Consider the following 27,400-nt stretch of genomic DNA (forward strand, 5'->3'; position numbering starts at 1 on the left):
TGGCGCTGGCAGTAAAATACCTGCTTTGTTTGCTGTCTTTTCCATGACACACTCGCCTTGAGAAAAGTTCCTGCTGAATGAGGTTGACCTATCAAAGCACTTGACTAATCAGAGGAAATTATCCAAAGCTAATTAGGTAACAATGTGACCCTGAAGGAAACAGATAAAACAGCTCCCTGATTTAAACCCTAAGGAATGAGGCAGAAAGGTAACAAGGGTGCAGGAGAGGCCAGAGCGAGCCCCTGGGTGAGAGGTGGGCTGGAGGAGGGAGCGGGTCCGAGCAGAGGCGAGCGCACCCTGTGGCTCCTCCACCCTGGGCATGGCTGTCAGCCAGGCCTTTCCCTCGGACTCCTCAATAGCACATTCTTCCCAGTACAGGTGATGCCATCCTTAGGAAGAGTGGGCGTTGGGAGGAACGGCGGAAGGTTCTTGTGTCTATGTTGACTTGAAATTAATTAAATCTGTTCCTCTTCATCCTCTGTTGGCAGGCCCGGCAGGCTCCCCCCGGGCTGCTTCCCTTGGAGAACATTAGCGCCATTCAGTTTTAGGGTTCATTGTCACTGCAAAAAACAGAACAACAGTGTATTTCCAAGAAGCTGCCCAGAGCTGGTCACTCCACTGTGGAGGTGACTCAAGAGAGCATAAACAGTCAGCAAGCCAACAGCGTCCAGTTGGCAATTTCTAAAACAAAGGTCGGTTAGGATTTTACGTATGATCCCTGAGAAGAAAACTCATGAGGGCCAAGAAATAATCCCTAACTGTTGCTCTAATATCCTTCCCCAGTGCTGACCTGGAGAGAACCTGATGGAGTCGGGGCTTCCCCCTTTAATTAAATCTAATCCCATTCTCTATGAATAAATGCCCTTTTTTCTTCTTCTTCTTTACTTTTAAAAAAAAAATTCCCATGTGTTGTTTTCCCTGAAGAGTTTGTGGTCCTGGCATGTTTTCAGAAGCCCATTTTATTCACATCCACAGGATCTGGAGGTGCCTTCTCGGTGTTGGTTGGAACCCAACCATCAGGCATCCTGGCGTGTGAGCAGACATAAACTATGGACATGGTATTTGGACATGACCACGCTGGCCGGCTAACTTGTGCTATTGTTTCTAACGTGGCTGTCTTTGCCACATATCTGGCTCTGCGGCCTTTTCCCAGTAGGACCTTGCCACCACCCAAGTCTCCTGGAAGGCAGGCCACTCTACCGCCCTGTGCATCTCTCTTTAGTTTAGTGCCCCTCCACTCAAATCCTAGCACATCTCTACTTGAAGATGTGTCTCCAAGGAAGTGCCTGAATGATAACCATCAACAGGACCTGGTGTCCCCTTAGCTCATAGACAGGTATAGTCTGCAGTAGACTCTGTTCGTTTGACTCCTGCTTCAGTGCTCTCCTGCTCAGTGAAACACCAGGAGTTTCCAAAAAGGACTCTGATAGATATAGATGCATAGATCCATGAAAACGATGTACATGTTTGTGTGTTTGTGTTTGTGTTATGAAGATGGAGAAGAGGCTGTGTTAAGGAGGGATGATCAGTGTTAAACATTTAGGCTACTTCCAAATTTTAGTTTTTATTTATTATAAAATTGCTGTACACTCCCAATTATTAACCTTTGCATAAGTATCTAGAAGAGGAATTGCTAAGTTAAAATATATGCAATGTTAAAGCTTGACTAGCCTGCTGTCAAGTTACCCCCTTCCCTAGGAATTTTGTACAATTTACCTTCTCCCAAAACTTTCCTTTAGGGAAATATCCTTTCCCCCATCCTCTCCAATAGTGGATATTATTATTTTCACTTTTGTTGTAAATCTAATAGGTGAAAATAGTATAGTATTTAACTTTATTTTTTTATTATTATTATTTTTATTACTAGAAAGAATAAACATTTTTTTCAAAGTCCTATTGGTAATTTCTTCCTTTTCTGAATTGCTCATTGATATTCTTTGCTCATATTTAAAATGGGACAATTATCTTCTGTATTAGTTTGTGTATTAATAATAATATTTTTTGTTCATCATATACATTGTGAGCACTTTTCTCCAGTTTGTCCCTTTTTTTTAAAATTTTATGTATTGTGGTTTTTGAAGTGCAGAAAATTTGAGTTTTTAATGTAGTTAAGGCTATCATTTTCTGATATGGTTTCTGACTGTATGTCATGCTTTCAAACTAGTCTGCATCTTAAAATTATATTTACCTATATTTTTTCTGGATTTTTTTCTTTATCTTTAACTTTTAAATTTATCTGGAGCTGACTTAAATTTAAAGTGTGCAGTAGAGTTCTAAAATTTCCCCCCAAATGTTAGCTGTCCCAAGATTATTTATTGAGTAATCTACTTGCTATGAAATGCTACATTTATAACATATTAAAGGTCTATATACATTTGAGGCTATTTTTTATTATTCAATTCTATTCCATTAATAATTCTTATTTGGTTCTGGGTGTACATAGCTTTAATTATTGGAGCATTTTCCCTGCAAATCCCAGCCTCTGCCCCCAATCTCACAATTGCACTTGTTCCTTCCTTTAGACTTGTCCTGGCTATTTATGCACAGTGGTTCTTCCAGATGAAATGTCCATTGGGATCTTTAAGAGACTGGGTTGAATTTAAAATAATTTTTATATTGTTGAATCTTTCATTCAGGAACATAGCAATGTCTCTCTCCGTTTGTATAACTCTTTTACGTCCCTCAATTAAAATGTGAACATTGTCTTTTTGTATCACCCCATGCATGTTTTGATTATGTTTATGCCTGGGCATTTCACAGCTCGTGTTGCTTTTAGGGTAGTACTAATGCTAGGACATGCTAACTGTGGCTTTTTTAGCCTAGTAGACAGAGCATAGGGTCAGATGGCCAGAGCTTGAACCGGGACTCAGCCACTTCCTTGCTATGTGACCTTGGGCAAGTTAACCTTTCTTAGCCTCTGTTTTCTGTTCTCATCTCATCTGCAAAACATACATAATAATACCATGTACCTTATCGGGCTGTTGTAAAAAATAAATGAGAAAATGTAGGTAAAGCACTATGACCCAGGCCTGCCTGACATACAGACATGTGAATGCATGCTAGGCTTTTTTTAAGCCTACAGCGCCCAGTTTTCCCAGGCAGTCTCCCATCCAAGTACTACCCGGGCCCAGCCCTGCTTAGCTTCCGAGATCCGACGAGACGGGGCGTGTTCGGGGTGGAGTGGCCGCAGGCTGCACGCTATTCTTATTTTGAAGATTCTACACTCGCAAATATTTGTATGTTAAACAGGAGCTGGAACATTGCTTCAAATAGCCAAAGGCTTCAAAGAACCATCTTCCAAAACAAACTTTCCACTTCTGAGCAGAATGTACTTAAATGTGGTTTCTTTAGAACGCTCTACAAGTATCTTGAAGTCTTCGCGTAGGACACTGTCCACCAACCAGAACTCATTTACTTAAAGCACCAAAGCGCACAGGAGCTCACGAATGGGGTTTCCTACTATAGCTCTGTGGACCCTGAGCAACGAACGTGACAGACTCCGCAACACATGGGACAGTTCCAATGTGGGTACAAGTTGCGTCAGCTGTGGGAGATCATGTCATTCCTAGTGTTGCAACTCTCACAAGCAAACTTTCACCAGCGGTTGGATGGCCATTAGGCCTGTTAGTAAGTCAACAACCTGGGATCTGGCCTACCATCTGAGCCTGGAGGCATTCTCTCTCTCACGCTCATTCCTTTGTTTAGTTAGACGTGTTTCCTGCTGTCTTTGTGGCTATTTATCATCTCTGTGAGATAATCAAATAAGCCTGGACATTTTAAACTCTGGCAAATTCTAGAGTTCCCTGTTAAAAATATCTTGGCAAACTGCCACAGAATTGTAACAAATAATATAAGTGATCTTGCTTCAAACCTCTATTGCTTGCCTTGATGTTAATTCGTAAGGTCTTGGTAACTTATTTATGACAATAGCATTAGCGAATAATTTTTTTTGGAGTGTGTATAGATATTTTAAGAATATGGGACAGCTTTCCCAAAAGCCTGTTGTAGTAACAGGCCTACAAACTGGAAAAACAAATTGAATTGATTAAAAAGCATCATCTAATTATTTCTAAGAAAGCATTTAATTGGAAAGCTACCAGTTAAATGAGGACAGATGCAGCTCTGACACCTTGTTTCATAACTGCCCCTTTGTTGCCTCAGGATCAGATAAGCCATCTTTGTTCTCCTGACCAGTTTATCTTGTAACAATCCCTCTTTATGACCACAGTTAATGTTCCCTCTCTCCAAAGACGGCAATAAACCTACGCTAAACCTTTCTTGCTATATGATGCTCTCGAACTTGGTTTTTGGAGAGTGCAGAGTTCAGTTTAGCACAAAGTCACGTAACAATTAGATCAGGCTCCTTTTCTCTGCATCGATATAACGTCCCTTCACCTTCCCAAAAGAGGCCTGGCCCGGGTGAAATTACAGAGGTCACGCATCTGGCTAACATCAGAGCCAGGCCTAGAATTAGTCCAGGGCACATAGATCATGCCCATAGCGTAGACATAATCTGGGCCACTATTTAAGCAATGCTGTGATTTATTAAATTTAGTACATCTTCCCTCTCCTCTCCCCCCACACCTGCATTTTAACATCACTTGAGGTTATTCTCTTGTAGGATTATAAACTTACTTTGCATCCCTCATAATACTTAGCTTAGGTTTGAGGGAAGCCAGTTGGCACTTAATAGTCAGTATTTCTTGACTTATAAATGACTTTTGAGGGGCTAGAGAGGAAAAGCGAAAAGATACTCATAAACAAAATAATTGGAAGTGGCCACAGAGATTTACTTGAGCGGAGAGTCCAAAAGAGTTCATACAAAACGCCTGTTTTCTTGCAATTAATGGTTCAGGTCTTGTCAAGGACCGCACTAGATGAACATGCCATCCTCCAATACTTTTCACGTCTGAGCCTCATGGGGCCGGCTTTCCTGCTGCTAACTGTTGTTGCTGTTGTTCTTTTTGTCTCCAATTTGTCTTTTAATTTATGGAATATCTCTTTTATTTTAACTAATTAATAAAAGAATGAAAATTGCAGTTTTAAAAGAAACTCTTCTCTAGATGAACATTTATCATAAACTGATTATGTAAACTTGCACAAGTCAATTGACCTCTCTGAGTTCCAGGTTTACTCAGATGAAACATTTCATTTTTATCTGGTTGTCTTGGCATGATGTAGACAGACTCATGTTAGGTGTCCAATAAATATATTTCGAAAAACTACATCAACAATTGTACTTTCTTAAAAAATAAAAAAAAGACAATGAAGGGAAAAATAGGAAGAAATTCAAAATATACTCTATTAATCTAACCTGTATTTTCCTGAAAAATATTGAAGTGATTCATTTTTATGTCATTGAGCTCAGAGATGAATCAATAGAATAAACAATAAAGTTATCACAAAACCAGAACAAGTATCCTGTTACTTACCTTCTCTAACTTAGTTAATTTCCTAGGTAATAGTACCTAGGCATTGGACATATAGAAAATGCTATATAAATGTCTTATTGCTGTTATTACTGTACTTACAAAATTATAAATCCACTTGAAGGGAACCTAATCTAATTTCCCCCCTAATCTTTCCCGATGCTGTTACTCAATATAAAATCACCACTGTGGCCAACGGGCATAAAGGGAAAGAAGATGGTCACTTGGCTAATATTAGCAATTTCTTTTCTGTGGTTGTTCACCTAAGCTTGCAGAGACAAAAAAACCAAGCTTTCGGGAAACTGTCTAACTATAAGAGGCTCAGGAAGAAGGAAGAGGCTGGCTAGCACCATAATGAAAAGGATCCGTCTTTCTTGCTTGTATCACTGTCTAGTGGCATTCGGGAAGGTGGTGAGGGTAGGGGTAGACAATGAAGAAGTGAATGCTTTACAGAGAACTTAAACAATAATGAAACTGACTCAGTGGGTCTGTTTTCTGTTATCGCCATGGGCTGGCAATGCTTAGCAATGTCAGTGATGAAATCTCTTCAACTCTAAGGCAGACCTCGCCCACCTCCCTGCCCCACCCCTTGGACACTATTCTATTGATACTATTCCAGTATCTCAGACAATGCCTGGCACATAACAGGTATGAATTTCAGGGCAAATGTTAATGTGAGAAATGAGACTATAGAACTTCACCTCCCCTACAATTCCTTTGTCTGTTCCTATTGGTTTTTTTAAAAAACATGAAAACCATAATATAAATTCCCCATATAGTTTGTATATCTCTGGCCCTTATTTAAATCCTATGTAAAATTTTAGGAATTTTACACAGCTCAAGGGAAAATGTCCCTTCAAGGAGGACAGGGCTGGCCAAAGGGATATGTGGGAAAAGTTCTGAGCGACCTGAGATCATTGACCCTAACAAGAGGAGTTTGAAGGGTTGAAGTTTCTGCACACCGAGTCTGCTGCATTAAGTTTAGGGTGGTGACCAGATCGACTCCCTTTTCCCAAAAGCAAAATAGACAATGTATAATAGAGCTTCTGTGTCAGGGTGACTTTCTAGCTTCAAGAAGGGCTGAACTCTATAAATAGATTCCAGAAGTCTTAATTAGCAGGAGGATGAGGAAGTGTGTTTCCCCCTAAGTTCAATCCTCAGTGACTATGATATACTTTCTGAAGCATTCAAGTCACCTGCACACTTAGAGGAAGGGTGACTCACATTGGGAAAAGCCAATGGGGAACTCTGGGGGTAATGATGTGTCAAGGTCGGTTATAACTGATTTCTGGTGGGGGATGTCATTAGTGGGGAGTCTGTGCATGTGTGGGGGAAGGGGGTACATGGGAAATCTCTGTACTTTCCACTCCATTTTACTGTGAACCTAAAACTGCTCTAAAATACAGTCTTTTAAAAAAAGCCAATTGGGGAAAGGGGGAGAACTGCTGCCAGAGCATAAAAGAACTCGTTTCATTTGCATGGTGATGTTAGACTTGCAAAGTGGTTTTTTTCTTTATGATCCCATGAAACTGGAAGAACAGGTGTAATTATTTCCATTTTTCAAGATGAGGAAACTGAAGCTCAGAGTTAAAGTGACTTGTTTTCGTATGAGGAACAAATGACCATTCAAGTCAGGTCTTAAAACTAGTTTTCTGATTTTAAGTCCAATGACCAGTGCACTCTCCACCTGTGTCTCTTAGGATTCACAAGCTTTTAGAGAAAAGAATAGATCTTATTTCTGTCCTAGATTAAATATTCAAAGTTCTAAAAGACCTGAGATGAGACCCTAACAAGAGAAGGTTGAAGTCTGCACACATCATGGTGCATTAAGTATTGGATGGTGACCAAATCCAGCAAAAGTAAAAGTTTCACCAATTATCATTGTCATTAAGACAGTAGTAGGAGAAAGAAATGTAAATGAAATCACAACAGAAAACAAAAATGATCCAAACTATACACACACATATCCTTTGTAAAACTCCCGACTGCTAAGAGGATTGTTCTGAAATGGCCAACATTAATGGGCCCATGCTGGTAATGGAGAGAAATCAAAAGTCTCCAGATCATTCCTAGAAGATCAAACAAATTCCTGATTTTTCAGGATCAGTGAGGTTCAAAAAGAAGTCACCGGGGAAACCAGGTACAAAAATAATGCCCACCCAACAATATAGATGTGCCTGGGCCTTAGGACACAGCCACATTAGCCCAAAAGACAGTGAGTTTATGGACATCAATTTTAATTATTAATGATAATAACCAATACTTATTAAGAGTTTATTTTATGCCAGGCTTTGTTCTAAGTGCTTTTTACCTTACTTAATTTTTACTGAATAAAAATTAAATTTGCTTTGCAATATTGTAACACCCTTTGGTGTAACCAGAAAGTGTCCATGGCACCAGACATGGGACTTGCTGCTCTGGTGCTGGCTTCCCGGAGAAGGAATGGGGTAAAGGCCTGACAGTCATCCTGTGAAATAAAGCCAGAAGGTTCTGGACCAACAGAGGAATATAGACATTCCCTTTAGCATAAAGCAGATCTCTAAATAAGTTAAGGAGTTTTGTCTGACAGGTAGAAATGAGCTAGAGCTTATTTCTTAGACCAACCCCTCAGTATTTCAAGAATATGATTTCTAAGAAGCTTTTTCCCTCATACAAGTCTCTAACATTGAGCTTCTTCAAGTTGTCAATCATTTTAAAAAAAAAAACAATAATAAAAAAAAAAAAAACGCACACCAAAAAAACAAGAGACAGACAGGTATGTAAAAACCACTGACATTTCACATCATTTGACAGTACCCATCAGAGACACGGTAATTAGATATCTGTAGGGTTTGGGTGGTGACTTGAGCCCTATACTAGACATAGATAGTGGCTCACTTTTAGGTAAGATAAAAATGCAGGGAAAATATTTCTTTGTAATGTCCTTTGTGATACTCTCCCTAACATTTTTTGTTTGATCTACTTGTAAGTATCTAAACAGAGTCTTTTCTGAACCAGCAATAAATTTTAACATGCAAATACCTGGTGAGGTAACAATTGGTAACATCTGCAATACGATGTAGAATCCTGCATCAGAGCAGAAAACCTCTCGGTTTGCCTCAGTAAGAGTGTGGGAATTTGACTTGGGGACAGAGAGAATGGTGACTTCTTAGGTGAGGTTTAGGGGAAGATGCAAAATAAGGGTCCAAAAGACAAATATCTGACTGCTCCAATAATCAGTCCTTCCCTGCAATGCTCTGACCTCAGGGACCCCCGGTGATAAGTGATTGCACTTTGGAGGCATTTAAGTTGATTGGCACAGGACCTCTGGTTAACATGGAGGGAGAGAAGGTGGGTGGTATTTATCCTGCTCTGAAAGTTTACTCTGACAGAAGTGTAATGTGTCAGTCACAGGTTCAGTCAAGTTCTCTGCTCGCTGGTCATCTCGAGTCAACTGTCAACAATTCAGCGCCTTCCAAATCACAGCAGTGCTCTGAGGAGCAAGTCCCCGGCTCGTTGAACGGTCAATACTATTTCCTGCAAGCGCTTCCCACGTCCTGACTACACAATTCTCTTATCACACACACCCCAAACACGGTAATTTCTATCCTCACAAAAGATAATATAATTTAAATGAGATTGTGGGATGCTAAAAGACACCCAGGCCCCAAAGCATTAAAATTTTCTATCAAGCAGAGCCACCTAGTGGTAGAATGAAATGTTTTTTAAAATTCTCCTTTAAGTTCTCTCACATAACAATCCCATCCAGGTGGAATTCCCTTCCTTCCTTCCTTCCTTCCTTCCTTCCTTCCTTCCTTCCTTCCTTCCTTCCTTCCTTCCTCCCTCCCTCCCTCCCTCCCTCCCTCCCTCCCTCTCTTTCTTTCATGTTCATTTTAGTCCCTCTTGTTTACAGCTACCCCCTTGACACTATCACTTCCATCTATTTTCCTTACCAAAAATCTGCTCATCCAAGATAAACAAACCTACCGTTTGTTATAATCAGAAAGTTTTATAACTAAAACAGAAGCTGACTTAACAGTCTGTGTCTCTTTAGAAAGGCAAGAACATGTCAATACTAAATTATTTCTGAAGATAAAGAGTAACTATCCACTTTGTACCTTTCTATTTTCCATAACTCGCCCTTCCTTTTCTCCACACTGCCCACATACGCAGCCACGTAAGATGTCACATGAAAGTTATAGGCACAGAGCAGGTGAGCAAAAGTGCTCTCCTGTGGGCTCCGGCCCCCTCCCCCACACGCACAGGCTCTGTGGCAGAAATTAGAAGTACCTTGGGTTGTGGTTTGGCTCCTTTTCTTCTTTTAGAGGAGGTAAACATTCGCTGTTGGCTAGGACAGAAGGAAAGCAAACGCGGTGTTAGTCACTGCAACGCCGTTTTCCATCCACAAGGCTCACAGTTCAACATCCCACTCCCCCAGCCTGCGGGTCGCCGGTGCAGAGCCGGCCTCACCGGGAGCTGCAGAGGGCAAGAGGCTGGCGGCCGCAAGGCTCCTGAACCGCACAAAGCGCTAAGAGCGCGGACGCCAGGCTCCAACGGGCTTCTGGCCCTGCTGGAAAGGGCACAATTCATCACGCTTGGTCATTCAGTCCCTGAAGAACCCCGCTGTGACCCCAAAAGCCCGAATCTGCAAGAATCTGGAATAAAACGGCTTCACCTGAGCGCCTGAGGGGCCAGCAGGGTGATTGCAGTCAGGGCGCACCATGGAAAAGCTGGGAAAGGAGGGAGCAACTAACCCCCTGTGGTCATCAGAGTTCTCTCCTGTTACACCACTGCTGTTTCTAAGGAAAATAAAGACTATTGGATCTATCACCTATGTATCAAAATAACTCAGCTTTTGTTAAAGTCCAACAGAAAGGCCTTTCCACCATTTTAGGCTTTTAGTGAGTGTAACAGGATCATGATTTTGTATTAAAATGATCTCAGGAACAAAAGGAAATACACCAACATTGTAAGAGAGGTCATCTTTGAGTGGTGGAATTCTTTTTCTTTCTACTTTTTTTAATTTTCCAAATTCTATTGTGTTATGTATATTACTTTTATGAACTAAAAACAACAAAATGAGCCTACTTTTAAGGGTTATCTCAATGATGAACTCCTTTCCTCAAAAGCTTTCCAGAGCCATTCTGCCCTCAGTATTGGACTATGAAAAACTGTTCAGAATTGTACAAGTTAATTGAGTGGTTCTAATCTTTTGTAAAACTCATCTTGATAAGTCTCTGGTACAATAATTCTAATAACAAATCTTTGAATTAGAGAAACTCCATTGTAGGTTGTTGAATCTGACAGACCCCAGGTTAATTTTGTTGCTGTTGTTGTTAATCTTCATCTGAGGATTTTTAGGGAAAGTCAAAGGGAGGGAGTGGAAGAGAGAGAAAAAGAGAGAGAGAAAATCAATGTGAGAGAAACACACGGATTGGTTGCCTCCTGCACGCTCCCCAACTGGGGCCAGTGATTGAGCCTGCAACCCAGGTATATGCCCTTGACCAGGAATCAAACCCAAGACGGGGGCTGACACTCTAAGCACTGAGCCACACCAGCCAGGACACCCAGGGTATTTTTTAAGATAAATGTTAAAAATACAAATGATCTGACAGTATAAATAATAGATTTTATTAATTTAATCTGAGCATTAAAAATAATTTATTGATTCTTAAAGAAATCAGAAAAAGAAAAAAATAGCTGTCATTCCTTTAAATCCAAATATTAATTTAGTGAAAAGTAAGGAACATATACTATAATTCCTGCCAGATATCAATTAGAAGCTAAGTTAATGGGAATATTTATATTACTATCTATATTAGCTCTGTCCAATAGCTTTTTCTATAGTGATGGAAATGTTCTAGATTTGCACTACCTCATAAAGTAGCCACAAGTGGCTACTGAGCAATCAAAACGTGACTAGAGTGACTGAGGAACAATATTTAAAATTTTACTTTTAAAAATCTAACTTAAATAGCCACGTATGGCTAGTGTCTATTATATTGGACAACACCAATCTATGTCAACTATATTGGATAAAGTTTATAACTATATGCAGATTAAAATCATAAATCTCTAAATATAAAGTGATGCCAGATGCTAACTTTTTCCGGATAATTTGGACTCAGATTTCCTTGCTTGAAAAAGCACTTTCATTTTGAAAAGACCATTAGAAAAACCTATAAAAAAATAAAAACAAGCTGCGGCGACGTGATTAGACTGAATTCTTAAAGACGGTCAGACCCAAGTGCATTATCTGCATGCACCAGAGGTTACGTGAACTGGGCTCACACTGTCCCACTCCAGGATTTATGGGGTATTTATAAAGCGGTTGCAGCCTTCTCTTACTAGAGAGGACAGAAAAAACAAGGTTACCACATACCATTTCTATGCATGTTCATCCACTTATCAAGCTCTTCCATCTCTATTTCCATAACAGAGGGTGTGTCTTCCTCAAAAATAGGGCTAGAAAGAGAGCAAAGAGCTTGTTGAAAGAAAAAAATAAAAGTGTGGTGTGCCTTTTGAATTTCTGTGGGAGCCTAGAATGTTGGCTGTGAGGAAGATGGACTTGATTCAGTGTCTTACACTCCAGGGTAGACTGAGCATGTGCCCTATTCAAGTGTACCAAACTCATAGGGAGAAAACCAAAAACCAGCCTTGACCTACCACTGATCCAAAAATGGAGGGCGTATAACCCAGCTCTGGGGCTGAAAGGGAACCAGGAGGCTGCTCCCCTGAAGGTACAGAGTCAAGGCCACAAGGCTTCCCCTGTGAGGCTCCTCCAGGGAGTTGCCACATTTAGCATTTTCACCTTGCTGAATTTCACTTCCCTTTCTTTGGTGTTTTTGATCAGTGCCCCCAAGTCAAGAGGCCACAGCCAACAAACTGCTCGCATCACCTCTCCCTTCAATTCCCATGCTTTTCTGTCTTGGAGAAAGGGAGCCGTTGCTTTCAGAAATCCACTGCCCTCACGTGCCAGGGTTCAGAGCATCCAGTTTGGGGAAAGAGGCCCCTAGTTAATGGAGGTGGGGCTGGAAAGGGGGGCCACCAGCACCAGCTCTGAGCAGCTGTGAAGGTGTTACACCTTGTATAGGAAGTGAGCAGTGTCTGAGCAAGGCTGCTGGGGGTGGGGTGGGGTGGGGGTGGGGAGCAGACAGGAGGGGGACTTGGGCATCGCTCTAGAACATTCTTCCACGGTGAATCGTCTACTTCCTTCCCTCCTCCCTCCTCTCCCTCAGACCTTCCTCCCCTCCATTCCTCTTCTACCAGGGCTCTCCTCCCTTAGTACCAGCCAAAGTAACTTCCCTGGTGATAAAAGTCTTAATCCAAATAAATGAATCGATGTCTTTGGAAAACACCCAGGGTCAGAATATTTAACTACTATGCATTTGGAACTGGTAGCAGTTGTCAGAAAAAGATTCTTTTCTCAACAGAGGACCCTGTCCTCAGCCCAGGTCCCCTTCTGGATCGAAGTTTGTGGACAGGGACATCCTTTCAATGGCTGTAGACCACTAGAGGCTGTCTCCTGGGGCCCGGGAAGCAAGAGGTCCCCACAAGAAACAAAAACTCTTGAAAAGTCAGATACCCCTCTAATCTGCTCCTCTCCCTAGGTCCTTGTCCGCACTAAGCTGGGTTGGAGGGAGTGGGGAAGACTTACACTTTTAAGTTGTCGCTTCCCTGTTCATCTAAAAGAGAATAAATATAAAGGTCATGTTAGCTTTGTTTGTCTGCAACAGCTTTTTATTTCAACAACAGCTGAAATCTGCTTTACAAAGAGAACAAAATGGTTTTAAGTCAATTGTGTTTTTAAAGGAGCAATAATTAACCTGTAAGTCAAGCACGTGCTGATTGCCATATTGAAAAGGGGTCCCAACTCGCGCAAAATCTGTTTTCTTTCAGACAGGATGGTACCCTGAGAGCCCTCATTTCAGATCAGACGTCCAGCCCTCTTTGTTTTCTCCACACAAAGAGAAAAGCAGTGGGAAGGGGAAGGAGGAAGGGTCTTACAGGAGGGCTTACTCCTTGGCCCCCTGCTCCAAAATGTCCCAGTTCAAAACACTGTGACTGTCCCTTTGTCCTAGAGTAGGATGTGGGGGACCCCATCCACAGCTCCCCTCAGAACTCTCCTTGCGCTTGTTCTTTGCGTGGCTGAAACCCTCACTTCTGTCCTCAACTTACACACTTTCCTCAGGGAGGCCTCTCCCAACTCCTCTACTGGAAGCGGGGCCCGTCTTTCCTACTGTTTCCCAGCTAGTGCTTTGCTTGCTTCCTTCATAGCATTTGCCCCAACTTGTCATTGATGGATTCACCTGTTTAATTCTTTTTCATCTGTCTCTTGCAATAGACCCTAGCCCCCAAAGGGCCGGGATTGTGTCTGTCTTGTTTGTCCTAGCACCCCTCACTCCCCATCCATCTAGCACAGCACCTGGTAAGCACACAGTATTCATGTACTGAATAAATGAATAGATCCTAATCTGGATTGTCCGGCACTGGGGTTAAATTCATGGCCAGTGTTTCGGACTTAGCATTATCATAGTACTTAAACTTCCAACAAGCCTGCTTTCCCCTGCTATTGGTTGAGGTAAGAGTCAGATGACAGTTTGCAAAATGACTCTAATGCATGCAGATCAGACTCCAAATGAACATGTGGCAAGAATCAGAGCCCAATGTCCCAGCTCAAGCTCTGTTTTGCTTGGCAAGGGGGTCAACGCACCCAGAGAAATGAGGCAATGATGTCAAGCAAGTGGATAGCATAGGCCTGCTGCACCTTTTATGATGTGAAAACCATTAAGAAGCAAACCACTTTGTAGAGGTCCTGATCCTTGGCAATCAGAGGCCTCATTTTGTCTGGCCTGCAGAAATGCAGGTCCCCAGCGAGGGGACATAACCAACAGGCACCTGGAACTGAGCTCCTGGCAGCATCTGGGAGCTGCTGTGATTTTCTGTGGGTTGGCAAGCTCGAGTGGCATTGCTAATCCAGGAAAGCTGGGCACCGATGTAAGTTTCATGCCATCACCCCTTACCTTCCAGGGGCTGTCGGCTATGTCCTCCCGATCCACCCCTGATGCCGCAATAGGAAGCCGAAGAGTCCTGCAGAGTCCTGACTCTTCAAGACTTTGGGGAAAAGTGTGTTTGTACATCATATATATATATTCCATCTAAAACTTACATGCTGTTTCCTTAAGGGATTTAACTATAAATAAAGCCCCTGCAGGTGACCCATAAAAATCCCCCTGTATTGTCATTCCCTCCTCCCTCTCCCTCTGTCCCTGCCTAATAACCCCCTGCTAATTTCTCAGGGAGCAAGTGTCCCTGGAGCCCCACTGTCCAGGGCATGGATTTATCTTTATAATCTGAGGGCCCGCAGGCTTCTCAGGAAGCAAAAACTAGCCCTAGCAGTAGATGATGGAAAAGTTTAAAACCCCATTACCAAAGTGCTCCAGATGCACCGAATGTGAAGCTCCTGCAATCAGTATTCAAACAGAGCAAAAAGCCTCCTGCAGCCTCATCTCCCCTGCTCCAGGACCATTACCCCTGCCCCAGCCGCCATGGCAACAGGAAAACATCTGGGAGAGCGCTCCAGAGCCGAGCATTAAACCGGGAGGGAGACCCATTACCGTCCTCAGCAATCAGGCCTGCCTGCTCCCCTCCACCTGGCCCCCATCTCTCTGTTAATAGCCACCTACTCCCTTGCAACCAGGAGGCAAACGCAGCCCTTCCACAGCCCCTCACCCGCCCTTGCTTCCATGTCCCTCCCACGGCCCTTCCACTTCGCATCCTTCTACCCACTTTGTCCCCCTCTTTCGGTTCCTACATTGCACTTGGCCTGAGGATCCCCCACCCCCAGCTACTCTGGGCACCCGACGGTGGGAGTGGTGGGGTGGAGGATGGCGGCAAGAGCCCAGCAGGAGACCGGCTTGCTCATATTGTTTCCATGCTGAACAGTGAGCAAGGGAGACAGTCTCCCTGGAGATTTACTGAGCAGAGCCAGGTGCCATGTGGCCACAGCCTGTTTAAAGTGATGGTTTACTGCCAGCTGTTTCCCCTGCAGCTCTTCCTGCGAGAGACACAGCACACCAAGACATTTAATAAACGCTAAATAATAACAACTGCAAATTTAACGCCTGGAGGTGTAGGAAGAATGACAATGGAACAGCCAGTTACTACACAGTGCTTCCCTTTTCTTGGACACGAACCTGACAGGCCCAAAGCTAAAGGTAATTCCCAATTAGATGAAGCATTCTCCCTAAAAACGCTTTGCCAAGTCCTCCCAGTTGTCAGATTTAAACGCTTATTTCCAGGTGTAGAAGAATATAGGAGGCTCTAACTCTGAGGGGACATCATCCATGCCCTTCCGCAAAACAGTCCTTCGGGAACTTTTCAAGCAAGATGCTAACCTAGAATGACAGTTTTATTTTTCCTGGGGGGAATAAAGTATTTAAATCAGAGTCTGTGAATTTAAACATTCTCCTTTTATTGACTTGCTTATAATGTTAAATATGAATGTGTAGAATTCAGTGGACAGTGGTCATTAACCCTTTAGCATCCAGTTTGTCTGAAGAGATATGCAAGTGTTAAACAGTTAACCACCTGTACCTATATTAAAGGAGTGGCTAATAAAAATATTCAAATAAAGCTCTTTATCAAAACCTTCTGTGATAAGCAACTACTTTGAAATTTAAGTTTTCTTTGCTGTGTTTTCTTAGTTTCTTTAAACTAAACAGAATGTGCCAGTTTGTGATAAGGATATGTGAAAATTTTGTTTTTGATCTCTGAGAATAGGTGTTCTTTAAAATAAGTTCTAACATTGTTTCATTTATTCACCAAACATCCATTGAGCAGCTAATCTATATGCTGGGCTAGGCACTATGTCAGGTAAAAGGGCACTGAGTTAACACAATATGCCAGGTATTGTTTTTTCTAAGTGATTTCCATGGATGAATCCATTTAAGTCTCACAAAAACTCTGTGAGGTAAGTTTTGAATTTGCCCATTTTACAGATGAGGAAGCTGACAGAGAAGTCACAGAACTAGGAAATGCAAAAGCCAACTAGGCAGTGTGGTTCCAGAGTCTGTCCTCCCAGTCTCCATGCCACATTGTTAAACAAGATAAATAAGACTTGCTCTTGGTTCTCTCGGACCTTAAAGAGAACATAACCTAGTAAGAAAGAAAGACCCAAAAGAGGCAAGCCACCAGCTTATGCCACTGTAAACACTGCGCTCAACTGTGCACAATAAATGTGACCACAGCCTATGAGAGCACGGAAGAGGCGGTGATTAATTTTGCCCGAGGAGTGATTACTCAAGGCTTCATGACCACTTTAGAACTGAGCGTTGAAGAACGGGGTTGCAGTGTGCCAAGCAGACAAGAAGGCAATCCCAGGCAGAGAAACGGTGTCAACCAGGCGCCATTTCACCGAGGCCTCATCAAAGTGCAAGCCAGGCTCCGCCACAGAAAACGCTTTGAGCATGGCTTCGGTGTAGGATAGGGCACGTCTGAGGTGGAGCTGGCTCTCACTTGGGATGGCCTCTGAACTTTGAGATTCTCACAATAAAGTTCAATGAAAAGATCCCTGGACTTAGAGCCTAAGAGCATGACCATTCGACTGGATACCCCCAACTTCCTCCCAACCCCAGGAACCCATTAGGTAAAACTAGCTGTGGGACTATCTATGGTTTGGGCAGGAAATTCTCACATTCTCTACTTTAAAAAGGGGTGTGTGTGTGTGTGTGTCCAGGCGGCTCTGTTTTTTTTTCTTTTTCTTTAGCTTACCAAAGAGCTCCCATGTGATCACTGTTATTAGGTCACCCTGAAATTTCAAGCAATGGAGGAACATGTGTATTTCGCACTTCCTTGGAATCTATTATATTAGCCCCCATCAGGAAAGGTAATGCACTTCAGGGCTTTTCCCCAGCTCACATTCTCTGTATCTGAGGGCATAGTGGAAAATGACCATCTATAGTTCCCGCTGAGAGCTTAAAGGCTCTCCTGGTGCTAGGACAGTGAGCAAGGCCTGCAGGCCAAGGGCATGATCTCAAGGCCAGAGGTGCCCCGTTAATGGGTGTAAGGGACATCCAGTGAGTTTGGTATGCACATATGAATATGCATCTTATTAGGGAAATTCTCTTCCCTTGAATGATTTTTTGAGTGACTATAGGCTTCAACTTAAAAATCTGATTGGAATCATTTTTACCAGCACAAGCCAAAAATACTCAAGTCTCCTTTGGACCTAGATGTCCTAAAACCTAGTATTTGATGCTCCCAGATTTGGAGCTGAATACTCTCAGAGTAAATCTCTGATTTAGAGAATTTTCTGAGATTGGTTTTCTATGAGATTGATGATAGTAATCTTTAGCCAGTTAGGACTTTGCTTATGAAAGTTAGCATAGTTTTAATGGGAATAAGAACAATACTTCACCCAGGCCTTTTCAAGATCAAACTGGGATGTGGCATGGGGGAGAAAACAATGTCTATGACAGAAATATAGGTGGAAGAATCCTCTTCTTGTGGAATGACCCCAAGGTCTCTGCCTTCCCATCCCTGACCTCATTCTGACTCACTGCTTCACTAGCCTTACCCTCTCCTCCAATAGTAGGGACAGGTTACATTGACCCATTGGCCAAGATTATATGGGGCCCTCATCTGGATTAGGTACAGAGCTGGCAGCTGTGTATATTAAATTTCAATTTAGGCTGAAAACATTCTATTTTTTTAAAAAGAAAGAAATATGGCATTTTTAAACCCTGGAAAATTTCATTGAAATATGTCATTCATGACTTACTATTTTATGCAGTCCTTTGTTGCTTAACTTAAAACTTTTCACTTCCTTCTCCTACCCCATCCCCAACTCCAGGCAGGTGTTAGGATGATACTCACATGTCTGTAAAGCACTCTGAGATCCTTGGCTAGAAGGCAGCTCTGTGTAAAAGCAAAAAGCATTTCATTTTATTGATTGTTCATTGACACATGAAGCAATTGTCTGCAACTGGGAACACACAAAATATTTACCTTCTTTAGCTTTTTTTCTTTTATAATTTATTACAATGAATATCACTGATAGGAGTAGGAGTGCCAATAAAGCCACTGGGATCAGCACCATTAATATAAACTCTAGCTGATGATCCTCCTCATCAATGAGGGTAGAATTCGTATTTTCAATGAATGTTTCTGTGGTCACTGCAACAACTGTACTTATAATAGTAGCATCTTCATCTGTAAGCTCCATTTCCTGGCGTTCATCTGCTGACACATCTTCTGTTGTCTCATTATACTCTGTGAGAACACACACAAAATTGCGATTGCCATGGAGACAAAGCTAGCATGTTATGTTTTCAATGATTTTTAAATTTATTCTACATGCATCCAGTTATAAACTTGACTCACTGTATTGGGTCTTCCAGTTCAGTGTGCTATAGAGTATTGATTTAACATAAATGGAGTCCAACCTGGGAGTATATTGAACATGCAGTCAGAGTTTAGATAAACCTCTCACAAGTTGCAGGTAGTTTAGCCTTGACTGATAAAGGGTCAATGGGGAAAAAAAGGGGACATCTATAGTACATTCAACAATGAAGATAAATTTTTTTAAAATGATAGAAAAAAAAAAAAAAGACCAATACTTTAGACACATTTAAGCAAAGACATTAAGAAGGTTTCCCCTGTCATGGGTGATATTCCAAGACATTGTCTATAAGGTATCATATTTTAATAACATTTCTGAAGAAATCGAAATTCACTACTGAAAGGTAAGTACTTGCCACAGAACACTTTTAACTATAAAGGAATGCACTGTGCCCAAATTCTTAATAAAAGGTTATCTATCAGTGGAAAATAATTCTTTGAAATTGGGGTGTCTGCTTAGATTTCGGCATCACGGCTCACATTCTGCAGAGAACCGAGTCTGCCTCTGAGATTATCTGCAGAACTCTTCCTGGATTCTAAATAAAAATACAATGTGCATTTCATTTGTAAAGTGAAATTCTCAAGGGGAATTTAGAGACTAAAGAAAGTGTACCAATATTTAAATGTATTCAGTAAAATGCATTTTTAGAACTTTCCCTATTTATAAGCTCTAAGCAAGTTGATTCTTTTTTAACTTCAGATTGTGTTGGAAAACCATCCTGTGGCTCATCACAGGACAGGAAAAATCTTTCCTCATCTGGCTATGTAGTGATCATGGTAAGGTAGGCTAAAGGTTTTCATCCCAGCATGGTATAATGTTGCCTGTCATTCAGATGAGGCCCATTGGGGAAAACAGAATATGAGTTTAGGCTACAGAAACTTATCAAATGGATAATTTATGTGAAAGCTCTTTCTAAGGTGAAAGGGGCTATGCAAATGGAAAAGTTGGCTGTTTTAAAGCTATGCCCTGTTACTACACCACAGTGCCCTGTCAGACCACTGCTCCATAGAATGACAGAGCTGGCCACATTGAAAGCCAATTCAATACCTTATCTAGATGACTGTATGACAATGAATTCCTCTGAATTGATCTATAAAAACAGTTGTTTGATCACAGTCTAATTATTTTGGTTACATAGATAAACATTTCAGTTTTCCCCAAGACCAGGGAATCCACTTGATAATCACATGGGTAAATGCCAGCCCAAACCATCAAAATCAATTTCAAACTACAGAGTATAACTAACTGGTGTTCCTCACCTGTATGTACCAAAAGTGGGACTTAAAATACATCAGATCTACCATTTATTGACCTCTGCCTTCTGGGTTAAGTGACTTTGTCCTATGTTTATGTCTTTGAAATAACATAAGTCAATGCTGTATTCACTCAAGCTTTGATATATCACATATCATCCTGGATTAGGAAAAGATATTTGTCAGTCATCTTACTTGCAGAACTATTAGAACCAAACATCACTTTTTTTTTTTAATTTCCATCTGAGGATTTTTTCCCCATTGCTTTTTCAGAGAAAGTGGAAGAAAGAGAGAGCGGGGGAGAAATATCTATGTAAGAGAGACACATTGATTGGTTGCCTCCCACATGGGCTCCAACCAGGGCCGAGGATCGAGCCCGCAACCGAGGTACATACCCTTGGCTGAAATTGAACCCAAGACCCTTCAGTCCATGGGCCAACACTCTAACCACTGAGAAAACCCACCAGAGCCCAAACAGCATTCTTTTTTTTTTTTTCTTTTTTTAAAATATATCTTTATTGATTTCAGAGAGAGGAAAGGAGAGGGAGAGAGAGATAGAAACATCAATGAGGTCAATGAGGAGAGAGTCATTGATCAAGCCCACAACTGGGCATGTGCCCTGACCTGGAATCGAACCCCGATCGCCTGGATCCTAGGTCGACGCTCAACCTCTGAGCCACGCCTGGCCGGGCCAAACAGCATTCTTTACTCCCAACCCAGGCCACTGAAGACCTGACATATGAGGGGGCTGGGGAGGAGGGATGGGAGAGGGGCACATACACAAGTGCAGTTGGTGGTAATGACCCTTTTCCTTGAGGTCATCGATTATGGACCTTTCTCAAATACCCAGGCCTCCCTTTTATTTCTTTTGTTTACTTCTGCTATTGCTGTAGCTGCTGCTACGGTTTCAAACGAACCTTTATAAAGAATTTACTAAGAGCCCAGTCCTGTGCTCTGCCTTTTACCTGCATTAATTCATTCTTGTCACCATTTTTTCATACAGAAATTGGGACAAAAAGGTTACACAACTTGCCCACGATCGCAGAGCTATGGCTGGTGAGTGAGGGTTTGAACCTGGGAGGGCTGATCGCAGAACCTGGCTGGAATATAATGATTACAGATCATGAGATGGTGAACCAGGGAGGGGTCCTCATATTCTTGCCCATCAGCTTTTAAGGAGATGGCTTTCTGGCTTAAAGGGGAAGGGCGGGAGGGGTCCCCAGAAGCCTCCGCTTTGCCGGAGCTCTCGCTAAGCTTCTCAGCCCAGACCGCTGTGAGCCAAACTGCCCGGGATGCAGGGCCTTTTCGGTGCCTCTCCAAGGAAGGCCAGCAAGTTCCCAGTGGAACACTTAGCGCTCAGTCACCACTTGACCTGTGGCCCCAGAAGAAGAGAAAATAGGAAAAGAAATAGGCTAGCAAGAATAATGAGGGCTTTCTAACAACAGGGAATGAACAGGAGATGGAAAAAAGCACACTAGCTGGTCCTGGGTTGTGCACATTTATTTTTCAGCATAAGAGGCAATGCTGGTCACAGGTGGCCCTTAGTGGCCTTTGTGACTAAAAGGGGCTGGAAGTTCTCTCTACAATATCTCTCTCACACATGTGTTTTCCATGTTAAACATCATTTACTCAGTGAGATTCTCTAGTGACTGTTTAAACAAATGTGATTCACGTCTCTCTCTTTCTGCCTCTCTTCTTTATTCTGCAAGCCATCATCTCCAGACACTCCCATGACAACCTTCCTGGCAGCTCTCCCAACCAACTCCAAATAATAAACAACAGTAACGGACATTGAATGCTTTGTATGTGCTAGATACTAGGATAAGCATGTAGTACCTAATTTAAACTTCACAACTTTCTTGCTCACATTTTGCAGATGAAGAAGCTGAGTCTCGGATGTCTCAGGCTGGTATAACCCTGTCATTTATGTTGTAAGTCCCGCTGATACACAGGGTTTGGAGGCTGTATTCCCTTGAGCATAAGTGCCCAGTGACAAGGAGTGTTCTAGACATAGTTCTGTCACTTGGTAATTGTGGAAATTTGGACAAATTATCCCTTAAAGACTTAATGTGCTAACCTGTACAATAGGAGCGATCCCCAAGGTCCCATCTATCTCCACATCTTTGTGTTGATTCTAAAGCCTTAATCTTGTTTTTCATTAGAATATTTGAATAGGTGCTATACACATGGTACTAAGCTCGGCAAGGAAATTTCACTACTACCCTTTCCCCAGTTACTCAGTTACCCTCCCCAGAGATAACCACTGTTTCTGCTGCCTTGCCTAGAAACTCCATGCATATACAAGCATCTTTTCCTATTTTATTAACACAAATGGGAGGAAAAAGTTAAATATTGTTCTGCTTCTTTCTTTTTTCATTAAAATTTGCCTTAAAGGTTCCTCCATGTCTGTATACAGAAAGCTGTCTTCCTCTCATTATTTGAAAGTATAAGCTATTCTTATTAATGGAGATTTAAGTAATTTCTCCTGTATTTTCAATGATGCTGCAACAAGCATCTTGTATATCGTTCAGTTTACACATATGCAAGTATCTTCTGCAGTGTGTCACAAGAACAGGGACAGCAGGGGAGAGGTGTTGGGTGCAGTGGGAAGGGGAACAGCCCCAAACCACTCTTGGTGGTCTGCCTTCACAACTTCTCCAAGACAACTCTAGCTCAGTCCTCATACAATGAGAACTGGCAGAGATGAAGTCAGGGAACTGCTAGTATGCAGGGAGTCTATGATGGGAAAGAGGGGGAAGTTGAAAACATTGGGGATCAGAATTTGTGCCAGGCCCGGCCGGGTGTACCTCAGCTGTTGAGCATTGACCTAGGATCCAGGAGATCGAGGTTCGATTCCCGGTCAGGGCACATGCTCGATCCCCAATAACTCTCTCGTCACTGATGTTTCTGTCTGTCTCTCTCTCCCTCTCCTTTCCTCTCCCTGAAATCAATAAAGATATATTAAAAAAAAAAAATACTCTTAAAAAAAAAAAGAATTTGTGCCAGGAGCATCAAATGTCATCAAATGGAAGCTGGAAAACCAGGTGGGTCATAGAATGAAATCAGTAACCAGGAGTAAGGACCAAGGGGACAGAGGTAAATGTTAGGAAGAAAACCAGAGGTGGACAAAACCAAGGTGGAAACAAGAGAGGAGCCAAAGTCACAAGAGCAGGGATGGGAGTGGAGCTGGCAGAGGGCAGGTGGCAGACTTGTTCTGAAGCATTACAAGTTCCTCCCATGGCCTGTGGGCTAATAGCAACTCTTAACCCTTGGGAACCCTTAGCACTGTATGGCCTCAGGCACCAGGAGGGACCAGCCTTTTCCAAGAAACACTTGTTGAGGCCCATAATAGTCAACAGTGATGTCCTATAGGAACCTTAGGAGCCCAGCACTGCTATCGAGGAACCAGAACTCTCTTTTAGGTTGATGAGTTGCAGGATGAGCCCTGCAGAAGGCATAGAGTGATTCCTGTGTTGTGTGAGGACTTCGTGGGCATCTCCATGGCAAAGTGGAGAGAAGGATCTGGATTCAGAAGTGTGGGGCTTGTGCCTTGGTGCTGCCCTCTCTAGTCACGGGGCCTGGGAAGAGCCCCTCACTTCTGAAGCCCTTCCTTTCCTGAAGGCCAAGAATGGAGGCCTGCTGCTCTACCCTTCCCAAGGTGTTTGAATGAAGAGCAAAGGGAACCACAAATGTGAAAATGCTGTAAAACCCACAAAGTACCACACATATGCCAGGTGTTGGTAGATTGCTACTTCCTCTGTCTACCCATTTCTTTCCCCCATCTCTAGACTTATTTGTGTCTCTGCCGTTGCCCAGGAGACTAGTCTGCCTGATGTAACTTCTTCATTTTACTGTTGTATCTTCTTATCTAAATTTGGACGTATTTCTGGGTAAAAAGGGTGGGGCCAGCGGGTAAAAACAGAAGAAGCTGCAGGAGATACACATGAAGAGGATCACACATGAGAGTGAAGAGAGAGGCATCAGCAAGCAAAAGTGCAGACGAGGAGAGAAAAGGACAATATGTTAGAAGCAGAAGGTCTGTGAGAAGGCCCCTGCCAGGCCGTGTACCCTGTGTGTGACCTGCGGGTGGAATCACTGGGTGTGAGGGCTCCAGGTGGCAGGTTGGCCAATGCTCTGTCTTCCTTTCAGGTGGCCCAGTCACAGCTATCTCAAGTGACCCCAATGCAAACCCTCCCAGGAAGATCTCCCTCCCATCGTTTCTCTTTCTCTGCTCAGATAATGGAGCATTATGAAGAGAATGAGAGTGGTCATGTGAATGATGAAACTAAGCCACAGTATTTCACTTATTTTAATCCTAAAACCCTACAATTACCAGATAATAAGCTGCGCAGTGTACAGAGTCATTTACAAATGATTATTGACAATATCCATGCAAACATATCTGGGACTCCTATTTCGCACATCTGGCGAGGACCCTGGGGGAACCCTTGTAAGTGGGAAAATAGGGGAAATGTGAGGTGAGCCTGGCAGCCCCAGCAGCAGGGTGGGCACGTGGCCACCTTTATCACTGCCCTAAGCATCCTCTCTAAGCGGAAATGACGCTGCTTCCCGGTGAAGCAAAGGAGCCCACTTCTCTTTTTTTTTTTGAAAGTGGAACAAATGCGCAACCAAGCTCTAGTATTTTAAGTAAAAAATGTAGCCCAGCCGGTGTTGCTCACTGGTTGAGCATCAACCTATGATCCAAGAGATCTAGGTTCGATTCCCTGTCTGGGCACATGCCTGGGGTGAGGGCTCCATCACCATCGTGAGGCCCACAGGAGGCAACCGATCAATGACTCATCATTGATGTTTCTCTCTGTCTCTCTCCCCTTCTTCCTTCCTCTCTCTGAAATCAATAAAGACATATTAAAAAAAAAGTAAAAAATGTTTCTGTGTAATATATACATACCAAATGAAAGATTGTCAAACTGATATTTTAATGTAAAATAAAATAGTGATGAGAGGATATTATTAAATTCAGGATATCATGAAGTATGTTGGACTTCAATCAGTCACCCCATTCTTTCATTTATGTAAACTCCATACACAAATTATTTAAATGATTTTATAATACAGATTGTGAAATGAAAAAAAAAGACAAGTCAGGTGACAGGTGTTCAAACTCTATCTGGCTCTATGGACTAAGTGGGGTATATGAGTTTCAGGACGCTCAAGAAACCAAACCCAAGAAGTCTGCCTACTGTTCCCACCCCACCCCCACTTCTGTATACAAAGAGCCAGAGTGTTAGAAGGATAGCATGAAACCAAAGCAAGATGTCCTCTAGTGTTTCCCAGGCTTGGCTACACATTAGAATCATCTGGGGACCCTTTAACACTCCTGATATCCAGACCACACCCAAACCATTACATCAAATTATTGGGAGGTGAACCCAGACCTCAGTATTTTTACAGGTCTCCAGGTTGTGCAGCCAAGGTTGCCAACCACAACTCCAGACCCTATCCACCCTGCCTTCCCTGGGGCCACAGCAAGTCACTCTCCCCTCTTGTTCTCTATGCTCCTCCTTAGTGAACTGGAGAAGAATCATAGGTCAGAGAGTTGGATGCCAAAGGCTTGCCTAGCAGCTACCAACTCTGTCACCAGCACACAATAGCATAAAAATCATCACTGAAGCCTCAAGCACCAGAGAGACCCTGGCCAGGATGGATTGAGAGTGAACTGTGATAGTCACGCCTTCCCAAGTGAGCCTGGATAAGAGAAGAGCGTGCTGGAGCTTCAAAGCCACATCTCCAGTAAAGCTCCCTGCTGAAAGAACAGCTTGGAGTTTTAAGCCAGTGGTTCTCAAACCTTAGCGTGCATCTGAGCCACATGGAGGGCTTCTTAAACACAGATTGCTGCACGTGGCTCCCAGTGTTCCTGATTTAGTAGGTCTGGATGAGGCCCAGGAATGATCATTTCTAACAAAATGCTGATTCTGCTGATCCAAGAGCCATACTTTGGGAACCACTGGTTTAAGTTGCCCAAACATTCTCACTTAGTTGTGTTTCAACATTAGTCACCCCTGTTATTGTATTCAACGTTTACAGTGTACCAACATCACATGATGGTCTTTAAGTTCCACCCAAATCAGTTTATTTGAGGATACCTGAGGCTCTAGCCTAGGCAACAATATATCTTATTTTACTTATTCATTATTTTATTTTTCAATTACAGTTGACATTCAATATTATTTTATATTAGTTTCAGGTGTCAGCAGTATATTTTAAAGGCTCCCCAAATGACTCCACTAAGTATGTGTGCTGGGTTGAGAATTACTGAGTTAAATCATAACTCAACTGACTTTAACTTGCTGTTAATCATGAAAACATTCCTTATTAACTTTACAGGTGATTGGTGAAGCTTACACAGAAAGAAGCCTTTGGGAGCAAAATTAATAGGCGTATGCACCCATCAGATAGTCTATCTCTTCAGCTCTCATATCTTTAAAAAAATCAGTTTTCAGTATCTGTGGAATCTCACTATGATGGGACCAGGGACAAAACTGGAACAAATTGGGAACAAATGACTTTACCATACTCATAATCTCCCAGGCTGGCTGTGGGAGGATGATGGTGTTGGATGCAGGGAGAGCAAACACCAAATAGGTGGGGGACGCTCCTTGGTGTTGGGCCATTGGGACGCTTTCCTGCATGGGCCCCAGATGATGGTCTGCAGTGCTCTGCCCTTTCTCTGGTTTACTTGGTCTCAAGACAGTACTAATTTATTGTTTATTATCTGAAATCATCACTCATGTACCTGCTTATTGTCTGTCTCCTCTACTATTTTGCACTATGTCTACTCCAGCACCTGGAACCTGCCTGCTGGATGGTGGCCATTCATAAATAGTTGTTTAAGAAATGTAAAATAGGCCAGATTAGTCTGAGGTAAAATGTCACACCTCTCACCTTGTTACGGAGAGTCTCCTCTCTCCATCAACGCCCCTCTGGGAAAACACACAGGGGATTCTTCATCATGAAGAGAAATAGGACTCCAAGGCAGTTTTCTCTCCAAAAGCTATCTGAATTTTTAAAGGACACTGGGGTATGAGAGGAATTATTGAATGTAAAGTTGTGAATCCCTAACGATGAAACTTCCTGTTTCTCTTTATTTTTGGTTTTGTTTACTTTTTTTTTGGCAGGGAGATTTACTGTCCCCATGTCTTCCATGTGTAGAGGCGAAGTGACTTCATTCTCCTGGGAGCAGGATCAGTTGATGGGGAGACAGGGCAGCTTTCATTGGAAGCTCTGTTGTACTACGTAGTCAACCATTTTTATTAAGTGAAAAGATTCACTTGATATGCTCTTCCTGACATACTCACTTGAAGAAGGTAGGGTCAGAA

General features: G+C 42.5%; 1 protein-coding gene and 1 pseudogene across 1 annotated transcript in view; both read right to left on the minus strand.

The window, feature by feature from the left end:
* Positions 1-371: 371 nt before the first annotated feature.
* Positions 372-27,400, minus strand: part of TMEM154 (transmembrane protein 154) — a 33,210-nt gene continuing 6,181 nt past the window's right edge. Inside the window, 7 exon segments of the mRNA XM_087815957.1 lie at positions 372-560; positions 9,699-9,756; positions 11,791-11,873; positions 13,066-13,093; positions 18,285-18,326; positions 18,417-18,650; positions 25,361-25,390. Coding sequence (XP_087672083.1) covers positions 545-560; positions 9,699-9,756; positions 11,791-11,873; positions 13,066-13,093; positions 18,285-18,326; positions 18,417-18,650; positions 25,361-25,390 — 491 coding nt within the window. The 3' untranslated portion in view covers positions 372-544.
* LOC148093267 (5S ribosomal RNA) lies at positions 3,074-3,192 on the minus strand (annotated as a pseudogene).

This window comes from Miniopterus natalensis, chromosome 4 (genome assembly GCF_054644295.1).
Source record: "Miniopterus natalensis isolate mMinNat1 chromosome 4, mMinNat1.hap1, whole genome shotgun sequence".
In the NCBI taxonomy this organism is placed as follows: Eukaryota; Metazoa; Chordata; class Mammalia; order Chiroptera; family Miniopteridae; genus Miniopterus; species Miniopterus natalensis.